Here is an 18,830-nt window from a genome sequence, read left to right as displayed (position 1 = left end):
TCGACTCGGCCTCCGAATTCTGTGGGATGTGCTGGACATACCAACTTACTGGAGTTCAAGGATCTGCTGCTAACATCTTGGTGCCAGCCACCATAGCACACCTTCAGGAGTCCATGCCTCGACGGGTCAGGACTGTTTTAGCAGCAAAAGGGGACCAACACAATATTAGGAAGGTGGTCATAATGTTATGCCTCATTGGTGTATGATTGACTCTATAAGTTTCCGTACATGATTATCATTTAAGTATTAATTGACGACCAGCTTATTCACCGAGATAAGTGTGTCTGACGGTAGCGTCTCCCAAAATAAAAGAGATCCCTACCCTAGCCACTCTAATGCTCTGTATACAGCACACACTACACATCTGTGATTGCGATGCAGCCAGCTCATTGTACAAACCTCTCTTGGCTCGCGCAGAAAGTTCTGGGAAACGTTCATCTCCATCTGCAACGATAACGGCAGTCTGCACGGCATCACTTTCGAGCAGATCAAGGCCCAGCTGGAGGCTCTGGAGCTGAAGAAGACCTACGTGCTAAACCCGCTGGCCCCGGAATTCATCCCGAGAGCTCTGAGAGCCCAGCAGCCTCAGGTTCCCGGCAAACACCAGCACTCCCCACCTAAGGTATGTTACCAGCAGTCGTTCTGGTTTATTTATACCATAATACTCTTAAAAATGGAGAATAGCACCAGTACCACCAGTACATGAGTCCACACTGTGAACATATAATTGCTTACTTAAATCCATCTGTCGATCTGTACATTGTCAACCATGTGTGTTCCATTAATCATTGGAACAGAACCCCATTATTACCAAAACAGCGTCTGTTAAATGCTGCAAATGTAAATATACCCTTTCCAGCCAAAACAAAGGGTCACACTGTAGCTCTTGCCCTGTGCCCAACCCCATTATTACCACAAGCAGATTCAATCGCGTAATTAACATTGATGCACCAATTTAAAGGTACGACTCTACTGACCTTGTTATTCCAGAGTAGCTTCGAGATACCAGCTGCATCATGATTAGCATATTTAGCTGTAAATTATTTCCTAGCAACTGGCTGGCATTGTATATGCTATACGCCAGCCCACTGACACTGGAATCCGGGGTTCGAATCTCAGTGGTGCTTGTGGCTGGTTGGGTGTCTACCAGAGATGGGGACTCGACTCGGACTCATTTCAAATGACTCGGACTCCACTCATGACTCACAAAAGAGAGTCCCTAGCGTCAGCATGTGTTAATATTAGTTACGTGTGACAATCGCATACATACACTGATCAGCCATAACATTAAACCACCTCATTGTTTCTACACTCTCTGCCCATTTCATCAGCTCCACTTATCATATAGGAGCACTTTGTAGTTCTACAATTACTGACTGCGGTCCATCTGTTTCTCTGCATGCTTTGTTAACCCCCCTTTCATGCTGTTCTTCAATGGTCAGGACCCCCACAGAGTAAGTATTATTTAGGTGGTGGGTCATTCTCAGCACTGCAGTGACACTGACATGGTGGTGGTGTGTTAGTGTGTGTTGTGCTGGCATGAGTGGATCAGACGGTTTTTAAACACCTCACTTTCACTGCTGGACTGAGAATAGTCCACCAACCAAAAACATTCAGCCAACAGTGCCTTGTGGGCAGCGTCCTGTGAGCACTGATGAAGGTCTAGAAGATGACCAACTCAAACAGCAGCAATAGATGAGCGATCGTCTCCGACTTTACATCTACAAGGTGGACCAACTAGGTAGGAGTGTCTAATAGAGTGGACAGTGAGTGGACACGGTATTTAAAAACTCCAGCAGCACTGCTGTGTCTGATCCACTCATACCAGCACAACACACACTAACACACCACCACCATGTCAGTGTCACTGCAGTGCTGAATGATCCACCACCTAAATAACACCTGCTCTGGTGGTTCTGTGGGCGTCCTGACCATTAAAGAACAGGGTGAAAACAGGCTAAAAAGGTATGTAGAGAAACAGATGGACTATAGTCAGTAATTGTAGAACTACAAAGTGCTTCTATATGCTAAGTGTGGTTTTAATGTTATGGCTGATCGGTGTAGAACACTTGTTAGCAACTCGTAATGCTATCTTGTGGGCCGAGACAACTGCACAGATCACATAATCTTCTCTTTCCAAGAGCTCTCTAACAGCTCCAGGCTTGCTTCAAAAAGGTCCCATTGAACTTGACCAGAAAAGGCTACTTCTCTATTTGCAGCGATTGGATTATGCTCTGTTGCTATAGAGACGGTCTTTTTAAAAAGCAAAAGCAACTTTTATTCTAATTAACAAGCATGAATAAGTAAGTACAGGGGGGTGAATAATAGACGTCTATTATATTAATAACTTATCTAACCCGGACAGCTGTTATGGACAGTAGTTTTCAGAATGGCCTTTGCGCATATTCGCCTGTAAGAAACAAATCAGCAAAGCAATATTTATATACACACCGATCACTCATATCATTAAAACCACCTTCTTGTTTCTACACTCACTGTCCATTTTATCAGCTCCACTTACCATATAGGAGCACTTTGTAGTGCTACAATTACTGACTGTAGTCCATCTGTTTCTCTGCATACTTTTTTAGCCTGCTTTCATGCTGTTCTTCAATGGTCAAGACCCTCACAGGACCACCACAGGGCAGGTATTATTTAGGTGGTGGATCAGTCTCAGCACTGCAGTGCTGTCAGTGTGTGTTGTGCTGGTATGAGTGGATCAGACACAGCAATGCTGCTGGAGTTTTTAAATCCCGTGTCCACTCTATTAGACACTCCTGCCTAGTTGGTCCACCTTGTAGATGTAAAGTCAGAGACGATCGCTCTTCTATTGCTGCTGTTTGAGTTGGTCATCTTCTAGACCTTCAACAGTGGTCACAGGACGCTGCCCACGGGGCGATGTTGGCTGGATATTTTTGCCACTGCTGTGTCTGATCCACTCACACCAGCACAACACACACTAACACACCAACACCATGTCAGTGCAGTGCGGAGAATGATCCACCACCTAAATAATACCTGCTCTGTAGTGGTTCTGTGGGGGTCCTGACCATTAAAGAACAGGTGAGTTGTATAAGGTAAGTGGAGCTGATAAAATGGACATTGAGTGTAGAAACAAGGTGGTGGTTTTAATGTTATGGCTGATCTTTTGTTGTAATACACAGTTATCACTGTGCCCAGTGACAGACAATGTGTAATATGTTTGTTTCCACCCCGTTTTGGCTCCGTAACTCAGTCCTATTTCCCCCCCCACAGGCAAAGGGACAGCTTGCCAATCACACGGAGCACTTTCCGTCTGAAGGCTTTGGTAAGTGTATCTGTGTATGGGAAATTTCCGGTGTTCTTATAGTGGTAGCTTACTGGGATGGATGCTTGATGTGACAAATCCCACATGAACTTTAACTAAAAACTACTCAATCATTGTAGTAATGTTCTAAGGTGCTATTGCTCTGATCAAAGCTCACTTCTCTCTCTCTCTCGCTCTGTACCTGTGTGTGTGTGTATATATAGTTCAACCCAGCGCTGCCGTGTTAATGGGGAATCCCATTCAGGCTTTTACTCCACCCGGGGGAACAGCGCCAGCCTCGGGTAAATCCCCTAGCCCCGTGCAGCGTATCGACCCTCACACCGGAGCCAGCATCCTCTACGTGCCCGCTGTCTACGGGGGCAATATGGTCATGCCCATGTCTCTGCCGGTAAGCGCTCATATATCGGGGCACTGTTTTCTGCTCAGATTTAACACACAGTCATTATGATGACACATTGATTTTATGGCACGTCAGTGGCCTCATATGCAATTGGGTGATTCAATCAATAGTTGATGCTTTTGGACAGTCCATTCCTCACATATTGGCACCACTAGATGGTCAATCTCCAAGGTCCACAGCTGTGGGATTGGGGTCAAATCCTAACTACAATCTAAAGCCACCTACATAACCAGAAGTTGTTTAGTAGGAGTAACCAAAGAATATTGATATAACTGGAACTTTGGGTACATACACCAGAGGTGGGCAAGAGAGCCATGCAGTAAAGAAGCTCCACCCCAATGTGTAGCATGGTGGTGAATCTGTGATGTTGTGGGGCTGTTTTCCATTCCCAAAGCCCTAGACAACTATACACCATAGAGTACCAGCAGACTGTCCTAGTCAGGATGCCTTAACTGACCGCTCTCATGGTCACCTCAGTTTCCTGACCTTAATCCTTTCAAGCTGTGGACCTGGGTTGGAACCCAAAATGCTGTTCATCTCTGCTATTAACATGTGATCTGATCACCCATGATGGATGCTAATACGAAGTCTAAATGGGGCACAACTGTCTGTTTCAGCTTACTGACCGTTCTGCCATTCCGGTAACATGTCTGTCCACTGAATATACACAGACCATGCGGTAATAACCACATGCCCTTTTAGATGAATGTTTGGCTACATGTGTTGTGACTAGCACACTCCAGGGTGTTCCTGTCTTGCCCCCAGTGTTTCCCCTTGGACAGGACCTGTGGCATCCCCGACCATCCCTGACAATGAATGATGGCTTGGATGTAAATTAGCCCACGCTGTATGTGAATAAGGGCGGCACGGTGGCTAAGTGGGTAGCACTGTCGCCTCACAGCAAGAAGGTCCTGGGTTCGATTCCCAGACTGGGCGGTCAGGGTCCTTTCTGTGCGGAGTTTGCATGTTCTCCCCGTGTCTGCGTGGGTTTCCTCTGGGAGCTCCGGTTTTCTCCAGCAGTCCAAAAACATAGTCAGGTCAATTGGAGACACTGAATTGCCCTATAGGTGAATGTGTGTGTATGTATGTGCGTGTCTGCCCTGCGATGGACTGGCCCCCCCCCGTCCATGGTGTTACTGTGTGCCTTGCGCCCATTGAAAAGCTGGGATAGGCTCCCCCCCCCCCCCCCCCCCCCCCCGTGACCCTGATTGGATAAGCGGTTAAGACAGTGAGTGAGAGTGTATGTGAATAATGCGGCTTATTTCAAAGGGTTCACAAACTTTCGTTTTCTGCTATTGCATTTAAGAACGCAAGAGTGTTCACCAAGGGTTTTATAGATTTGCATCAATAAGGCCAAAAGCAGGACTCATCGCTGTGCCTTTTAAAATGCATTATTATATAATAATACTGATATACTGTATGAACTGTTCATTAAGCTCTTCATCGATGTGTTGTGATGTGTCCTGTTTCAGTTGCCATGGCCGGGCTACCAGAACCGTTTTGCCATGGACCCTCGCATCATGAGTCACCCAGCAGCCATGGCAGCCTACAACTTGAACCTGCGACCTGCCGTCAATCGAGCGTCTCCCGTGCTTTACGGCCTGGGCCAACCTTCCCCGCTGGGCATCGGCCAGCTACCCGCCACAGACAAAGAGCTTTTACAGGAGCCTAATGCTAACGGTATCGCACTCTAAATAGTAATAATACGATTTAAATATGTCTGAGGGGAAATAAAATGTATACATACATGTGTACACCGACCAGGCATAACATTATGACCACTGACCGGTGAAGTGAATATAACTAATAACTCATCTTCATCGGGGTACCTGTTAGTGGGTGGGATATATTAGGCACCAAGTGAACATTTCATCCCCAAAGTCGATGTGTTGGAAGCAGGAACTGCCGCTCTTGTGGGGTGTTCCCAGTCTGCAGTGGTCAGTATCTATCAGAAGTGGTCCAAGGAAGGAACAGTGGTACACCTGCGGCCAAGGCTCATTGATGCACATGGTGAGTGAAGGCTGGCCCGTGTGGTCCGATCCAACAGACGAGCTACTGTAGGTCAGATTGCTGAAGAAGTTAATGCTGGTTCTAATAGAAAGGTGTCAGAATACACAGTATTCTGCATATTCTGCACTGCATAGCCACATACCAGTCAGGGTGCCCATGCTGACCCCTGTCCACTGCCAAAAGCGCCAACAATGGGCATGCGAGCATCGGAACTGGATGTTAAAGCTTCTGGTGCTAACATCTTGGTGCCAGATACCACAGCACACCTTCAGGGGTCTAGTGGAGTCCATGCCTCCACGGGTCAGGGCTGTTTTGGCAGCAAAAGGTCCCCCAACACAATTTTAGGAAGGTGGTCATAATGTTATGCCTGTTCGGTGTATATGTGAGTGTTGTGATGAGAGAGCTTTGTGTTTAATTTTGGGGGTTTGATGTATGTATGCTCTGTGTTTACAGGTAAGGTTGATGTTAATGGAAAAGTGGAGCACAACAGGCTGCTGACCCCTGAAAGAAAAGCTCCAGAGCTGAAAGAAAAACAGGTATCAAACCACCTACACATTTCTTTGGTCTGGTGTCTGGGGTGTGGGGGGCGTGACTTACCAATTGGGTGTTGCACTTGGGTGTAAGGCTGGGCGATATGACTAAAAAACTCATATCTTGATATGCTTTTGAGAGGTTGCAATATACGATACGATATAATGTAAACTTAACAAAGTACAATGGCAGGTCACTGGATAAATTGGTAATGCTTTGCTGTCATTGGAGAATGAAAGCGTACGGTAAACGGCAGCACCGCAACCCAGATCAATCTCACAGCAGCATAAAATCATAACCGCTGCTTACCTGAGCTTCTCTTCTTTTAATTGAGACCAAACGTACACCGATCAGCCATAACATTAAAACCACCTCCTTGTTTCTACACTTACTGTCCATTTTATCAGCTCCACTTACCATATAGAAGCACTTTGTAGTTCTACAATTACTGACTGTAGTCCATCTGTTTTTTTTCCCCCCGCATGCTTTGTTAGCCCCCTTTCATGCTGTTCTTCAGTGGTCAGGACCACCACAGAGCAGGTGTTATTTAGGTGGTGGATCATTCTCAGCACTGCAGTGACACTGACATGGTGGTGGTGTGTTAGTGTGTGTTGTGCTGGTATGAGTGGATGTCTAATAGAGTGTCCACGCACTGTCCACTCTTAGGCACTCCTACCTAGTTGGCCCACCTTGTAGATGTAAAGTCAGAGACGATCGCTCATCTATTGCTGCTGTTTGAGTCGGTCATCTTCTAGATCTTCATCAGTGGTCACAGGACGCTGCCCACGGGGCGCTGTTGGCTGGATATTTTTGGTTGGTGGATTATTCTCAGTCCAGCTGATCCACTCATACCAGCACAACACACACTAACACACCACCATCATGTCAGTGTCACTGCAGTGCTGAGAATGACCCACCACCTAAATAATACCTGCTCTGTGGTGGTCCTGGGAGAGTCCTGACCATTAAAGAACAGCATGAAAAGGGGCCAACAGAGCATGCAGAGAAACAGATGGACTACAGTCGGTAATTGTAGAACTACAAAGTGCTTCTATGTGGTAAGTGGAGCTGATAAAATGGACAATGAGTCATTAATAATGGACCAGCCAAAAGATATAAAAAATTGCCAATAATATCTGTCGCTTGCATGACGTGTGATCTATTATTGCTTATCATTAATCAAAGCTGAACTTTATTTCAGGTTGAGCCTGAGCCTGTTCATAACAAAAGCCCAGAGGCCCACGCCAGCCTGCTCTATTCCTCCACCCGCCTCCTACGCAAGGACCCTCCGACCCAGCGCCCCCTCGGCTTCCCCCTGCCCCCTCCTCACCCTGCCTTCGTCCCCCACGGCCCTCCGGGTCACCTGCCGCACTACGGCCTTCCCAGACCTCTTCGAGTGCAGCCCCAGCCCCCCGCCTACCCTCCGTCATTCTTCAGCGGCCACACTTTGGGTCAGCGCCCCCTGCACTCACCGGGCCTGGAAGGGTTGGACAGCGGGGAGAGCATGGTGGGTAACGCTGTTCCAGATGAACTGAAGAATGTCGTGAGAGGGCTGCCTTCACAGCACCAGTCACATCAGCAGCAACATCAGCAGCAACATCAGCAACCACATCAGCAGCCAATGCGCCTCAACAGCTTCGGAGAGGAGAGTCTCGATTCGCTGTTGGGTGACTCTCTGGGTATGTGTCTTTTAAGCACTGTTAGGCTGCCTAGGTAGTGAGGATTCTGACATCGATCTTTAGAGGGCAGATTATTGAGACCCTCAGGTTAGACAGCGATTGTCACCATACAGCAAGAAGGTCCTGGGTTCGATTCATGGATGGAAAGGCCCGGGTCCTTTCTGTGTGGAGTTTGCATGTTCTCCCCGTGTCTGCATGGGTTTCAAAGCGACTTACAGTAGAAGTGGGAGTATACAGTCTGAGCAATTGAGGGTCAAGGGCCCAACAGCAGCAACCTGGCAATGGTGGGGCTTGAACCAGTGACCTTCTGATTACTAGTCCACTGGCACTGGTGGGGCTTGAACCAGTGACCTTTTGATTACTAGTCCAGTACCTTAACCGCTAGGCTATAATCACCCCGGGAATGGGAAGCACATGAAGCTCCATCGTTACTCAGTCAGAATATCACTCAGAATAAGGCATCTCAGTAGGCAGCATTTTAGAATGACGAAGGGTCTGTCTGATAACCTAGTGAGCTGCCTTGCTGCCTACCTAGGCAGCTGGCTGAATAGACAGGATTCTAAACAGACATCAAACTCATAAGGCAGATTATTTAGACGCACTACTTAGACAGTGATTACGTAACCACCGTTTTCGCTCACTAAGCTAACACAGCAAGCCTCAGGCCATTTAAACAAATGGGCTGAGACAGCTCAACCCGCTAGCATGCTAGCTAACATCTCCCTCCATGTACGAAAACTGCATTCAGCATTTAGCAGACGCCTTTTATCCAAAGTAAGTGTGACAGTATACAGTCTGAGTAATTGAGGGTCGAGGGCCCAACAGCAGCAACCTGGCAGTGGTGGGGCTTGAACCAGTGACCTTCTGATTACTAGTCCAGTACCTAGTCCAGCACACGGAGCTCCATCGTTATTCAGACAGAATATCGCTCAGAATAAGGCATCTCAGTAGGCAGCATTTTAGAACGACCTAATATGCTGTCTATGGGTCTGTCTGAAAACCTAGTGAGCCGCCTTGCTGCCTATTGCCTATCTGGGCAGCTGCCTAAGTAGACAGGATTCTAAAAAGATATCAAACTCTTAAGGCAGATTATGACACTGTCACTGACAAGCCCGAATTTGCACTGAATGCTGGTATTGCCTTCACCGTGATTCAGTCAGATTATAGTTTCAAAACAAGGCACCTTAGTAGGCAGCATTTTAATGTATCTAAGAATTTAGACAGCCTTCTTTTCAGGAGCGTGTCTGTCTATGTAAACAGCGTTCTAGGTTTTGAGACGGACCCAACACGGCAACATGTAGTGTTTTCTATTTTGCTGTGTTAATCTGATGGTCCATCTGCCTGACGGACCGCTTAGCATCACGTCGACATTCATTAAAGCTGCATGTGTTTATATTATTGTAGATGGCCAGAGCTGTTCAGGTCTGGATACTCTGGCTTCCCAACAGCAGCAACAGCAGCAGCATCAGCCGCCAGTACGTCTGAGCCATTGGGGCGAGCCCGGGCCCTTCCTGCAGGGTGCAATCCCTCCCTTTACCCTGGCGCAGCAGCTGGCACACATGGGCCAGCCGGGCATGCGGCTTCCCCATCAGCTTCTCCGTGCCAACTGGGGCCTGGGTGCTAGCGCTGAGGACGAGAACAGAGTGCCCATGTCCAGGTCAGTGAGAGTCATGCTACTACTACAGTACATACTACTACTATGTGTGAATCAACTGTTCATTGTGTAGGCGCCTTGACCAGCCAGTAGAGGCCGCAAGTGCAACGACCTTCCCTCCCTCGGGCACATACGAACATATTACGTACATATCAGCCAGACCTATTGAAACCAGATGTATAGAATCAATTATATGCCTCAAGGTTTGTGGCATTAGTTTGGGGAAGGCCCTTTCCTCTTCCAGCATGATGTCCCTGTTCACAGCAACGTCCTTGAAGATGTATTTCAGAGCCCTGACCATTGAAAGCAATTGAAATTGCATGCCTGGCCTTCTCACCCATCATGAGTGGGCACAAATTCCCACAGACATGCTTTTAACATCTTACACATTCTCAAAAGGATAAAGGGTTTCGGAACAACAAGCAAACTGTCAGCCGTTCAGGTGGCACAGCGGTAACATACGCTAGCACACCAGAGCTGGGATTTCGAATACATCCGGCTGGGCTGGGCGGCTACACGAACAACGATTGGCTGTTGTTCATAGGGTGGGAAAAAACGGACCGGGTTCCTCATAACTGGTACAATTACGACCCCTGCTGGCTGATTAATGGCGCCTGCGCAGAGTCGGGGAATAATGCTGATCAGGGTGTGGCTCTCCGTGCACAAAGCTGATCTGCATATGAACTCGCCTCGCGCAGGTGAAAAGATGCAGTCGGTACTGCACACGTGTCGGAGGGGTCGTGTCAGTTGCGAAGCCAACTGTCATGCGTCCATATACTTTTGGCCATATAGAGTATTAAGTTTTAGCCTATTACAATGTCTAGACAAATCAATTTGCCCTTCTTCCATCTCTAGGTACCCCGGTCTGCTCCCCCAGGAGCCATACGAGCAGCGAGAAGCCACTGAAATGCCGCCCCCTCAGTCCCGCCTGCTACAATACCGCCAGGTGCAGCAGCCCCACCCTCCAGGAGAGCTACCTTCCCCACCCTCCTCCTCATCCGCCCTGTCTTCTGCTCCCTCTAGTTCCAACAATCACAACCACACCCCCCTCCAGGGACCTTTCCCTTTCTCGGAGACCAGCTGTGAGCTCCCTTTTCAACAGCAGCAGGCCTTCAGCCAGGGCTCCCTCCCCCTTCATCCCGAGCACGTTCCCGTCAAGTACCTCTTACCAGAGGCCCACTGGCACCATGCTAGCGCGCAGCAGTGCCCGCCGCTGCCGTTCGGCCTACAGCACGGCCCTTTTACACAGATGCAGCTACATCAGCACAAACAGCAACAGCAGCTCCAGGCCTCACACAATGCCCTCCACAGTCTAGAAGAGGTAAGATCGTAATCTGTGGACGTCATTTTAGAAGCACTGGGTGTTATTGTATGTGGGTCTAAAAGACTAAAGGTTTAGACTTACCATGAGCTTTCAGTCCTGTTTCTAAACCAGACCACAGAGTTCTTAATAAGAAAGTTTATTAGTAATGTATTGCACAAAAATATAAGTATTATTTTCTTCTGTGGCAACTCACCGTTTCGAACACCTGAGTGACATTGATTAGACCAGAATCATCATGACTGGATTGCTCACTGATAGCCATACTGAGTACCCAATGACAGTAGTTTAAGGAGCGACAGGTCGTGAGCCACCAAGACTCATTGATGCCAAAGAACATGAAGGTTATGGCATCTGGTTCTGACCAAAAGATAAACAACTGGTTCAAATGTGCCAATCAATGTGTGCCCATGCTTACTCTTGTCCATTTCCGAGCACCTACGATGTGCATGCAGGCATCAGAACTGGTCCACTGGTTCCATCGGTCTGACAGTCCTGTTTTCCCTGAGGTCGTGTGAACCTCAGGGTGAGGTTGACCTGCTGGTAATGTCCTGATACCAGATACCACCAGACTTCTTCAGATGTCAGTTTTTGGGACGAAAAATTGAGGTGTGCTCTTTGTGCAGCTTGCTGACATGGCCTGTCATTCTGCTCATTCTGAACTGAGCATATCAGCATCATTCTGACAACAGATTACGCATCATAAAACTTTATTTTAATGCATACAGCAATTTCTCAGGGTTTCCACCTAGAAGAGCCGTTAGTACCACTAGTATAGGTCAAAGGACAGTTCCATCCACCAGACGAAATGTACAATGTATTTGATGTCTTCTTTTAATTATAATCGATCGCTAATATTATCGTCTTCCTCTGTCAGTATGAACCACGGGGGCCCGGACGGCCCCTTTACCAGAGGCGGATCTCCTCCAGCTCTCCTCAGCCGTACAGCGAGAGTATGGTGCAGTGTAAGGAGCCTCAGGATCCCGCGGCCTCCTTCGCGTATTCCCAAACAGACCTGTGGCCCGCCCCGGGCCCCGCTCCTCTACATAACATTCCGTGCAATGGAGCCAGCCGTCTCGTCCCTGACAGGGATATTTTAGGTGAGTTACTGAAACGTTAAGCTGCACAGAAAAAAAATACACCATACCAACCAGTCTTGAGGTTGGCACAGCGTTCCCTTTGTCATTTGGACTGGTACTGGATGACCCTTCTAATTCATATATGGGCTCCTTCCCCCAAAATAGGTAAAAACAGCAGTAATATGATGTGGAAAACAGCATTTTATGAAGTTATCACTTGAAGTAAGCACTTTGTAGTTCTACAATTACTGACTGTAGTCCGTCTGTTTCTCTGCATGCTTTGTTAGCCCCCTTTCATGCTGTTTTTCAATTGTCAGGACCCCCACAGGACCACCACAGAGCAGGTATTATTTAGGTGGTGGATCATTCTCAGCACTGCAGTGGCACTGACATGGTGGTGGTGTGTTAGTGTGTGTTGTGCTGGTATGAGTGGATCAGACACATGTGGACCTCAGGGTAAGGTGTAGGATGATCCACCTTGCGACCTGCCGGTAAAGTCATGGTACCAGATACCACCAGACTCCTTCAGATGTTTTATTTTGACAGCAGAGCCTGATGTGTTTTTTTTTTTACCTAGAAGAGCTTTATGTATTTTTTAACACCTCACTGTCACTGCTGGACTGAGAATAGTCCACCAACCAAAAATATCCAGCCAACAGTGTCCTGTGACCACTGATGAAGGTCAGCATGAAACAGCAGCAATAGATGAGCGATCGTGTCTGACTTTACATCTACAAGGTGGACCAACTAGGTAGGAGTGTCTAATAGAGTGGACAGTGAGTGGACACGGTATTTATAAACTCCAGCAGTCCCAGCACAACACACACTAACACGCCACCACCATGTCAGTGTCACTGCAGTGCTGAGAATGATCCACCACCTAAATAATACCTACTCTGTGGTGGTCCTGTGGGAGTCCTGGCCATTGAAGAACAGGGTGAAAGGGGGCTAAGAAAGCATGCAGAGAAATAGATGGACTACAGTCAGTAATTGTAGAACTACAAAGTGCTCCTATATGATAAGTGTTAATGTGATGTTATGTTATTATACGGTTCACCATCACCCATAACACGTGCTCGACCTTCTTTCCAGTTTCAAAAGTGATGAGCGGTGCGGAGGAGCACGTCCAGCCCGAGTGCGCGCAGCAACCTCCTCAGCCGGCCGGCCTCGCGCCTCTCCAGCAGCCCGGACACTTCCCAGCCCTCCTGCCCAGCAAGCAGATACCCCCGGACCCCGGAGGAGCGGGCCCCGCGCCAGCCCCCGGCCACCCCAAGACCCCGACCATGTCGTACGCCAGCGCCCTCCGAGCCCCTCCGAAACCTCGCTGCCCGCTGCCCGAGCAGGCCAAAAAGAACAGCGACCCGATCTCATTGTTACAGGACCTTAGCATAGGGAGTTCCAACAGTAGCAATGGCTATTACTCATATTTTAAATAAGTGCATATATATATATATGAATATAAATATATATAAATATAATACACCCTCTTAATTAAAAATTCCAAACAAACAAAAAAAATAGAATAACAATCAACAAAAAATCAACGTTAAAAAAAAAATGCTTTTGATTTTGGTCTAGTTAGTCTTTTTGCGTTTTATTATTTTTTACTTTATTTAGTTAGTCCTTTCTTTTACAGTTTGACTGTGCTTTAACAAATGAAAGTCAGCATATATATTAAAAACGTACCAAACCGTTGAATATAAAAAAAAAACCACAAACGTTTATGAAAACAGAAGATTTTTTAAAACACAGAGAATCGGTTGACCATTCGGCTGCTCGTCTTTTCTTCTCCTGGAATTATGTCCGCTCTCTTTGCATTTACTAGCTGTAGTAAACTAGTAAGTTGAAGTGATTTTATTTCCCGGCTGGCTTTTAATTATGAGTTCTTTAATCATTATGGGTGTGTGTTTCTCGTGCCGGCAGCTGAATGATGAACCGACTCGGACAAAAAAAATATTATAAAAAACTTGTATAGCTGTAGACAGACTTTTCTCAGACTGTACATAAGAATAAAGACATAAAACAAACCAGTGCTGTGCGGTTTATTTTTTATATCACAGTTGGTAACCAGGTTTGTGAATCTGCCGCTATTGTTTATGCTTTGTTTATTTTTTCAACCCAATTTTCTCCCCTAATCTAGTCGTGTCCAATTACCCTGATAGCATCCTTTACTGATTTAACCCTTCTCGACTGACACACGCCCCCTCCGACACGTGCTCAGTACAGACTGCATTTTTCACCTGCACGAGTCGAGTTCATATATATCGATCAGCACTGTGCACGGAGAGCCACACCCTGATCGGCATTATTCCTCAGCTCTGTGCAGGGGTCGTAATTGCACCAGTTATGAGGACCCATGATCCGGCTTGCCCCTAACCCTAAGCCTATGAACAACATCCAATCGTTGTTCGTGCAGCCGTCCAGCCCAGCCGGGTGGCAGAGCGGAGTTTCGATACGGTGTATTCAAAAACCCAGCTCTGATGTGCCAACGTATTTTACCGCTGCGCCACCTGAGCGGCACGTTTATGCTTTTTTTAAACTGAGGGTCTGTCTGAAAACCTAGTGATCTCCCAAGAAGAAGGCTGTCTCAATCTTGGATACCTTAAAATGCTGCCTACTGAGTTGCCTGAGGTGTCCGGTCATCCCGCCCTAGCAGAAACGGGTCTCCTGCAGGCACTGCCAATTAAGCCCGCTAGATGGCGCCCAGCCGACCGGTGGCAATGCCGAGTTTCGAACCGAGGAGTTCAGTTTATTTTTTATATGACAGTAGGAACAATCGAACGTTTCGATGGTTGTAGTGATGGTAACCAGGTTTGTAAATCTTCTGATATTGTTTATGTTTTTTGAGACTACAGGTCTGTCTGAAAACCTAGTGATCTGTCTACGTAGATGCATTTTACGTCATCCTATGCGCTCCCAAGAAGAAGGCTGTCTCAATCTTAGATACCTTTAAATGCTGCCTCCGGAGGTGTCCGGTCATCCCGCCCTAGCAGAAACGTGTCTCCTGCAGGCACTGCCAATTATGCCCGCTAGATGGCGCCCAGCCGACCAGTGGCAACGTTGAGTTTTGAACCCTGTGCTAGCAGAATATCCCGCTGCTCCACCTGGGTGCTTTCTGACTGAATAACGAGGGAGCATCCGTTACTTCCTAAGCAGTGAAGGCAATCCCAGCATTCAGTGCGGCTCAATTTTTCTCACAAAAGATTTCAAATAAGGTGGACGGATGTGGAGCAACAGAAGAGTTCTTGTCCAATGTAAATAAAATATGTACAAGTGTCTTGTTAATGTGTATTTAACCATTTTCGGTACACAGAGTGGGATGTTAGCTGGCATGCTAGTGGATTGTGCCACCTCACCTTTGGTATGAATGGCCTAAGGCTAACTGTGTTAGCTTAGTAGGCTAAAACTGAGGTGACAAAATCGCTGTCTAAGTAGTGCGTCCAAATAATCTGCCTTGAGTTGGATGTCTTATTAGAATTCTCTGTACTTAAACAGCTGCCTAGGTAGGGAGCAAGGCAGCTCACTAGGTTTTCAGACAGACCCAATGTGTAATGTGTGGAGACAGGCCTTCTGTAGTCTGGATGGGATTGCCAATTCTACTCATCAGTCTATGGACATCAGTCTATCTGTGAACTGCTATCTCCAGGTCTGTCCACACACGTGAGCACTGAGGCTTGGCCACTCAAGAGCCTTCTGTGACCTACCTCAAAGCCATTCCAGTGTTGTTTTGGCTGTATGCTTTGGGTCATTGTTGTGTTAAAATGTAAACTTCAAGGATATCCAAATACCCAATTGCATTTCACTTTCTTCACCACCCCCGACAACCCACCCGGACACAGGTGCAGTAGCCGACTGCTTCTTTTTACCAGCATGAGATGGGTTCATATGGAGATCCGTATTGCACCAATCTTTATTATCCCACTTCTCATTGTGAATGCGCTAGTGATCAGCCAACTGAGGTTGTTATTGCAACAGTCATGAGGAATTCCCTCTGGCCAAGCCGAACATTGTCCATATAGACCAGGTTCGCCGTTTACTTAACAGTGACGTCCGTCTTGCCACTCCACCATAGAGTACTGCACAAATGGTTGTCCATCCAACAGGTAAGCATGACAGTTTGGTTTCAAACCTCCCAAGGTAAGTCCGTTCTATCCCTGATGTTCAAATAGGCATGACGGCCAACTACAGTAAACACCCCTGCTGTGAAGTATATATAGACCTTTGATTTCAACTAGAAATGTAACTGATTATGAGGGCACGGTGGCTCAGTGGGTAGCACTGTCGCCTCACAGCAAGAAGGTCCTGGGTCCAGGTCTTTCTGTGTGTAATTTGCATGTTCTCCCCATGTCTGAGTGGGTTTCCTCCCACAATCCAAAGACATTGGCTTTACTTTGGCAAGTGAGGTGAATTGGAGAAACTAAATTGTCCATGACTGTGTTTGACATTGAAATTGTAAACTGATGTTACAACTGTGGCTATTTGTTTAGCCCATCAGTCTAGACATTACTTACTGATGTTCAGGTGAGTGCATCACATCACTTTAAGCATCCCTATTTATAAAACCACTGAGGACACGTTTTATGTCTCGGGTCCTATGGTGTCAGGCAGGACATTTTATTACATAGAAAATATACTGTATATGCTGCATGTCATTATGTACAGTGTAGTACAGTTTACATTCAACTTCAAGGGACATGTCCTTAGATTTTTATGACTTCTGCACCGGTTCTGGGACAGTATGGAAAATGTAATAAAATAAATATGCAGTGTTCCTTACATTTACTTTTTATTTGATTGCAGACAGGATGAACCTGAGATATTTCATGTTTTGACTGCTCAACTTCATTTCATTTGTTAATGAACATCCATTCCTGCATGTCAGGCCTGCAACACATTCCAAAAAAAGTTGGGACGGGGGCAATTTAGGGCTAGTAATGAGGTGAAAAACTAAATAATGATGTGATTCCAAACAGATGATTGATGTCAACAGGTGATTAATCATGGTTTGGTACAAAAGCAGCATCCAGGAAAGGCTGAGTCTTTGATGAGCAAACAATGTACCTCAAAGAAAGATTGGAAGGGATTTGCATACTTCTCCCTCTACAGTGCATAATATCATTAAACAATTTAAGGAATCGGGAGGAATTTTAGTGCATAAAGGCCAAGGGCACAAGCTTAAGCTGAACTCCCGTGATCTTCGATCCCTCAGATGGCACTCCATCAAGAACCGCCACTCAACAATAGCTGATATAACCACATGGGTGAGGGATTACTTTGGCAAACCTTTGTCAAGCACTACAATACAGAGTTACATGCACAAATGCCACTTAAAGCTTTACTGTGCATAAAAGAAGCCTTATGTTAACTATGTCCAGAAGCGGCGTTGACTTCTCTGGGCTCGGAGGCATCTAGGATGGACCATCACATAGTGGAAACGTGTATTGTGGTCAGATGAATCAGCATTCCAGTTCTTTTTTGGAAAAATGGACCAAAGATGAAAAGGACCATCCAGACTGTTATCAGCAACAAGTCCAAAAGCCAGGGTCTGTCATGGTATGGGTCTGTGTCAGTGCCCTTGTGTGTGATGGCAGCATTAATGCAGAAAAATACACTGAGATCTTAGAGCAACATGTGCTGCCTTCAAGACGTCATCTTTTCCAGGGACGTCCATGCATTTTTCGACAAGACGATGCAAAACCACATGCTGCACACATTACAAAGACATGGCTGCGAAAGAAGAGGGTACGAGTACTGGACTGGCCTGCCTGCAGTCCTGACCTGTCCACAATATAGAATGTGTGGAGAATTTTGAAAGGAAAAATGCGACAACGACGACCCCCCGTACTGTTGCACATCTTAAGACGTGTTTGCAGGAAGAATGAGACAAAATAAAAACTGAAACACTAAATCACTTGGTCTCCTCGGTGCCTAAACGTCTTTTAAGTGTGGTGAAAAGGAATAGCAACATTATAGAGTGGTAAATGCTTTACTGTCCCAACTTTTTTTGGAATGTGTTGCAGGCCTGAGATGCAGGAATTGATGTTTATTAATAAATGAAACATGAAATAAATTATGTTCATCCTGTCTGCAATGAAATAAAAGTCAAATAAGGTGGCAGAAATCGTTCAAATCCCAAGACTGCAATGACAACCCTATTTACAGATGTCTATAAACTTCTGACGTTTACTGTAATATGTTGCTGTATTTATACATATTTCAGGCTTAAATTACAGTCACTAAACATGTTTAAATGCTTAACCTACACTGTATTCACGATCCAAACTGTTATCTCTGCTTATAGGCGAACAATCGTAGCTGTAAGCTATAAAATACCACAGCTTTAAGAAACTGACATTATTTTACCTTCTTTTCTTAGAGATTTGTCTTAACACAGCTTTTTATACTAAAAAATAGACAAACATGTTTTCTTTTCTTAAAATATCCTAAAATTGAGACATTTCCCAAAAGTATGTGGACACCATTGTGACTAAATATGACAGAACTGGATTTACACTCCACGACATGAACTCAACCCAACAATATTGAAGCGGCGATAGGCGAGTGACATTCAGCTCAGCCAATCAGAATGCAGCACCCGGTTTATACATGTGCGTTCGGACGTTCTGCATTTAGTTAGTTTTGTATGAGACTCGCCGTATGGCCCCAGCATTGAACCCAATAGCAGACATCCCAAGTCTCCTGGAAGTTCCGGGAGTCTCCCGCATATAAATAGCGGCTCCCTGATGCCGGCAAATCAGATAAAATCTTCCAGAATCTAGAACGAGCGGCCAAGAGCGACACACACACGCGCACGCGGATTAAATCTGTTATCTGATATATAATCTAGCG

At 46.3% G+C, this 18,830-nt stretch overlaps 1 protein-coding gene across 2 annotated transcripts in view; it reads left to right on the top strand.

Moving 5' to 3' along the window:
* helz (helicase with zinc finger) overlaps positions 1 to 14,008 on the top strand; it is a 65,220-nt gene extending 51,212 nt beyond the window's left edge. For both annotated transcript variants that reach the window (XM_063018460.1, XM_063018459.1), the window contains exons 22-31: positions 418 to 622; positions 3,256 to 3,307; positions 3,511 to 3,695; positions 5,180 to 5,387; positions 6,171 to 6,253; positions 7,450 to 7,927; positions 9,332 to 9,584; positions 10,437 to 10,902; positions 11,780 to 12,002; positions 13,074 to 14,008. In XM_063018460.1, the coding sequence (XP_062874530.1) occupies positions 418 to 622; positions 3,256 to 3,307; positions 3,511 to 3,695; positions 5,180 to 5,387; positions 6,171 to 6,253; positions 7,450 to 7,927; positions 9,332 to 9,584; positions 10,437 to 10,902; positions 11,780 to 12,002; positions 13,074 to 13,417 (2,497 nt within the window). In that variant the 3' untranslated portion in view covers positions 13,418 to 14,008. The remainder of the gene's footprint in view (positions 1 to 417; positions 623 to 3,255; positions 3,308 to 3,510; positions 3,696 to 5,179; positions 5,388 to 6,170; positions 6,254 to 7,449; positions 7,928 to 9,331; positions 9,585 to 10,436; positions 10,903 to 11,779; positions 12,003 to 13,073) is intronic.
* Positions 14,009 to 18,830: the final 4,822 nt, after the last annotated feature.

This window comes from Trichomycterus rosablanca, chromosome 22 (assembly GCF_030014385.1).
Source record: "Trichomycterus rosablanca isolate fTriRos1 chromosome 22, fTriRos1.hap1, whole genome shotgun sequence".
NCBI classification, from domain to species: domain Eukaryota; kingdom Metazoa; phylum Chordata; class Actinopteri; order Siluriformes; family Trichomycteridae; genus Trichomycterus; species Trichomycterus rosablanca.
The sequence above is the reverse complement of the archived record's forward strand: the minus strand, read 5'-3'. Positions and strand labels throughout refer to the sequence as shown.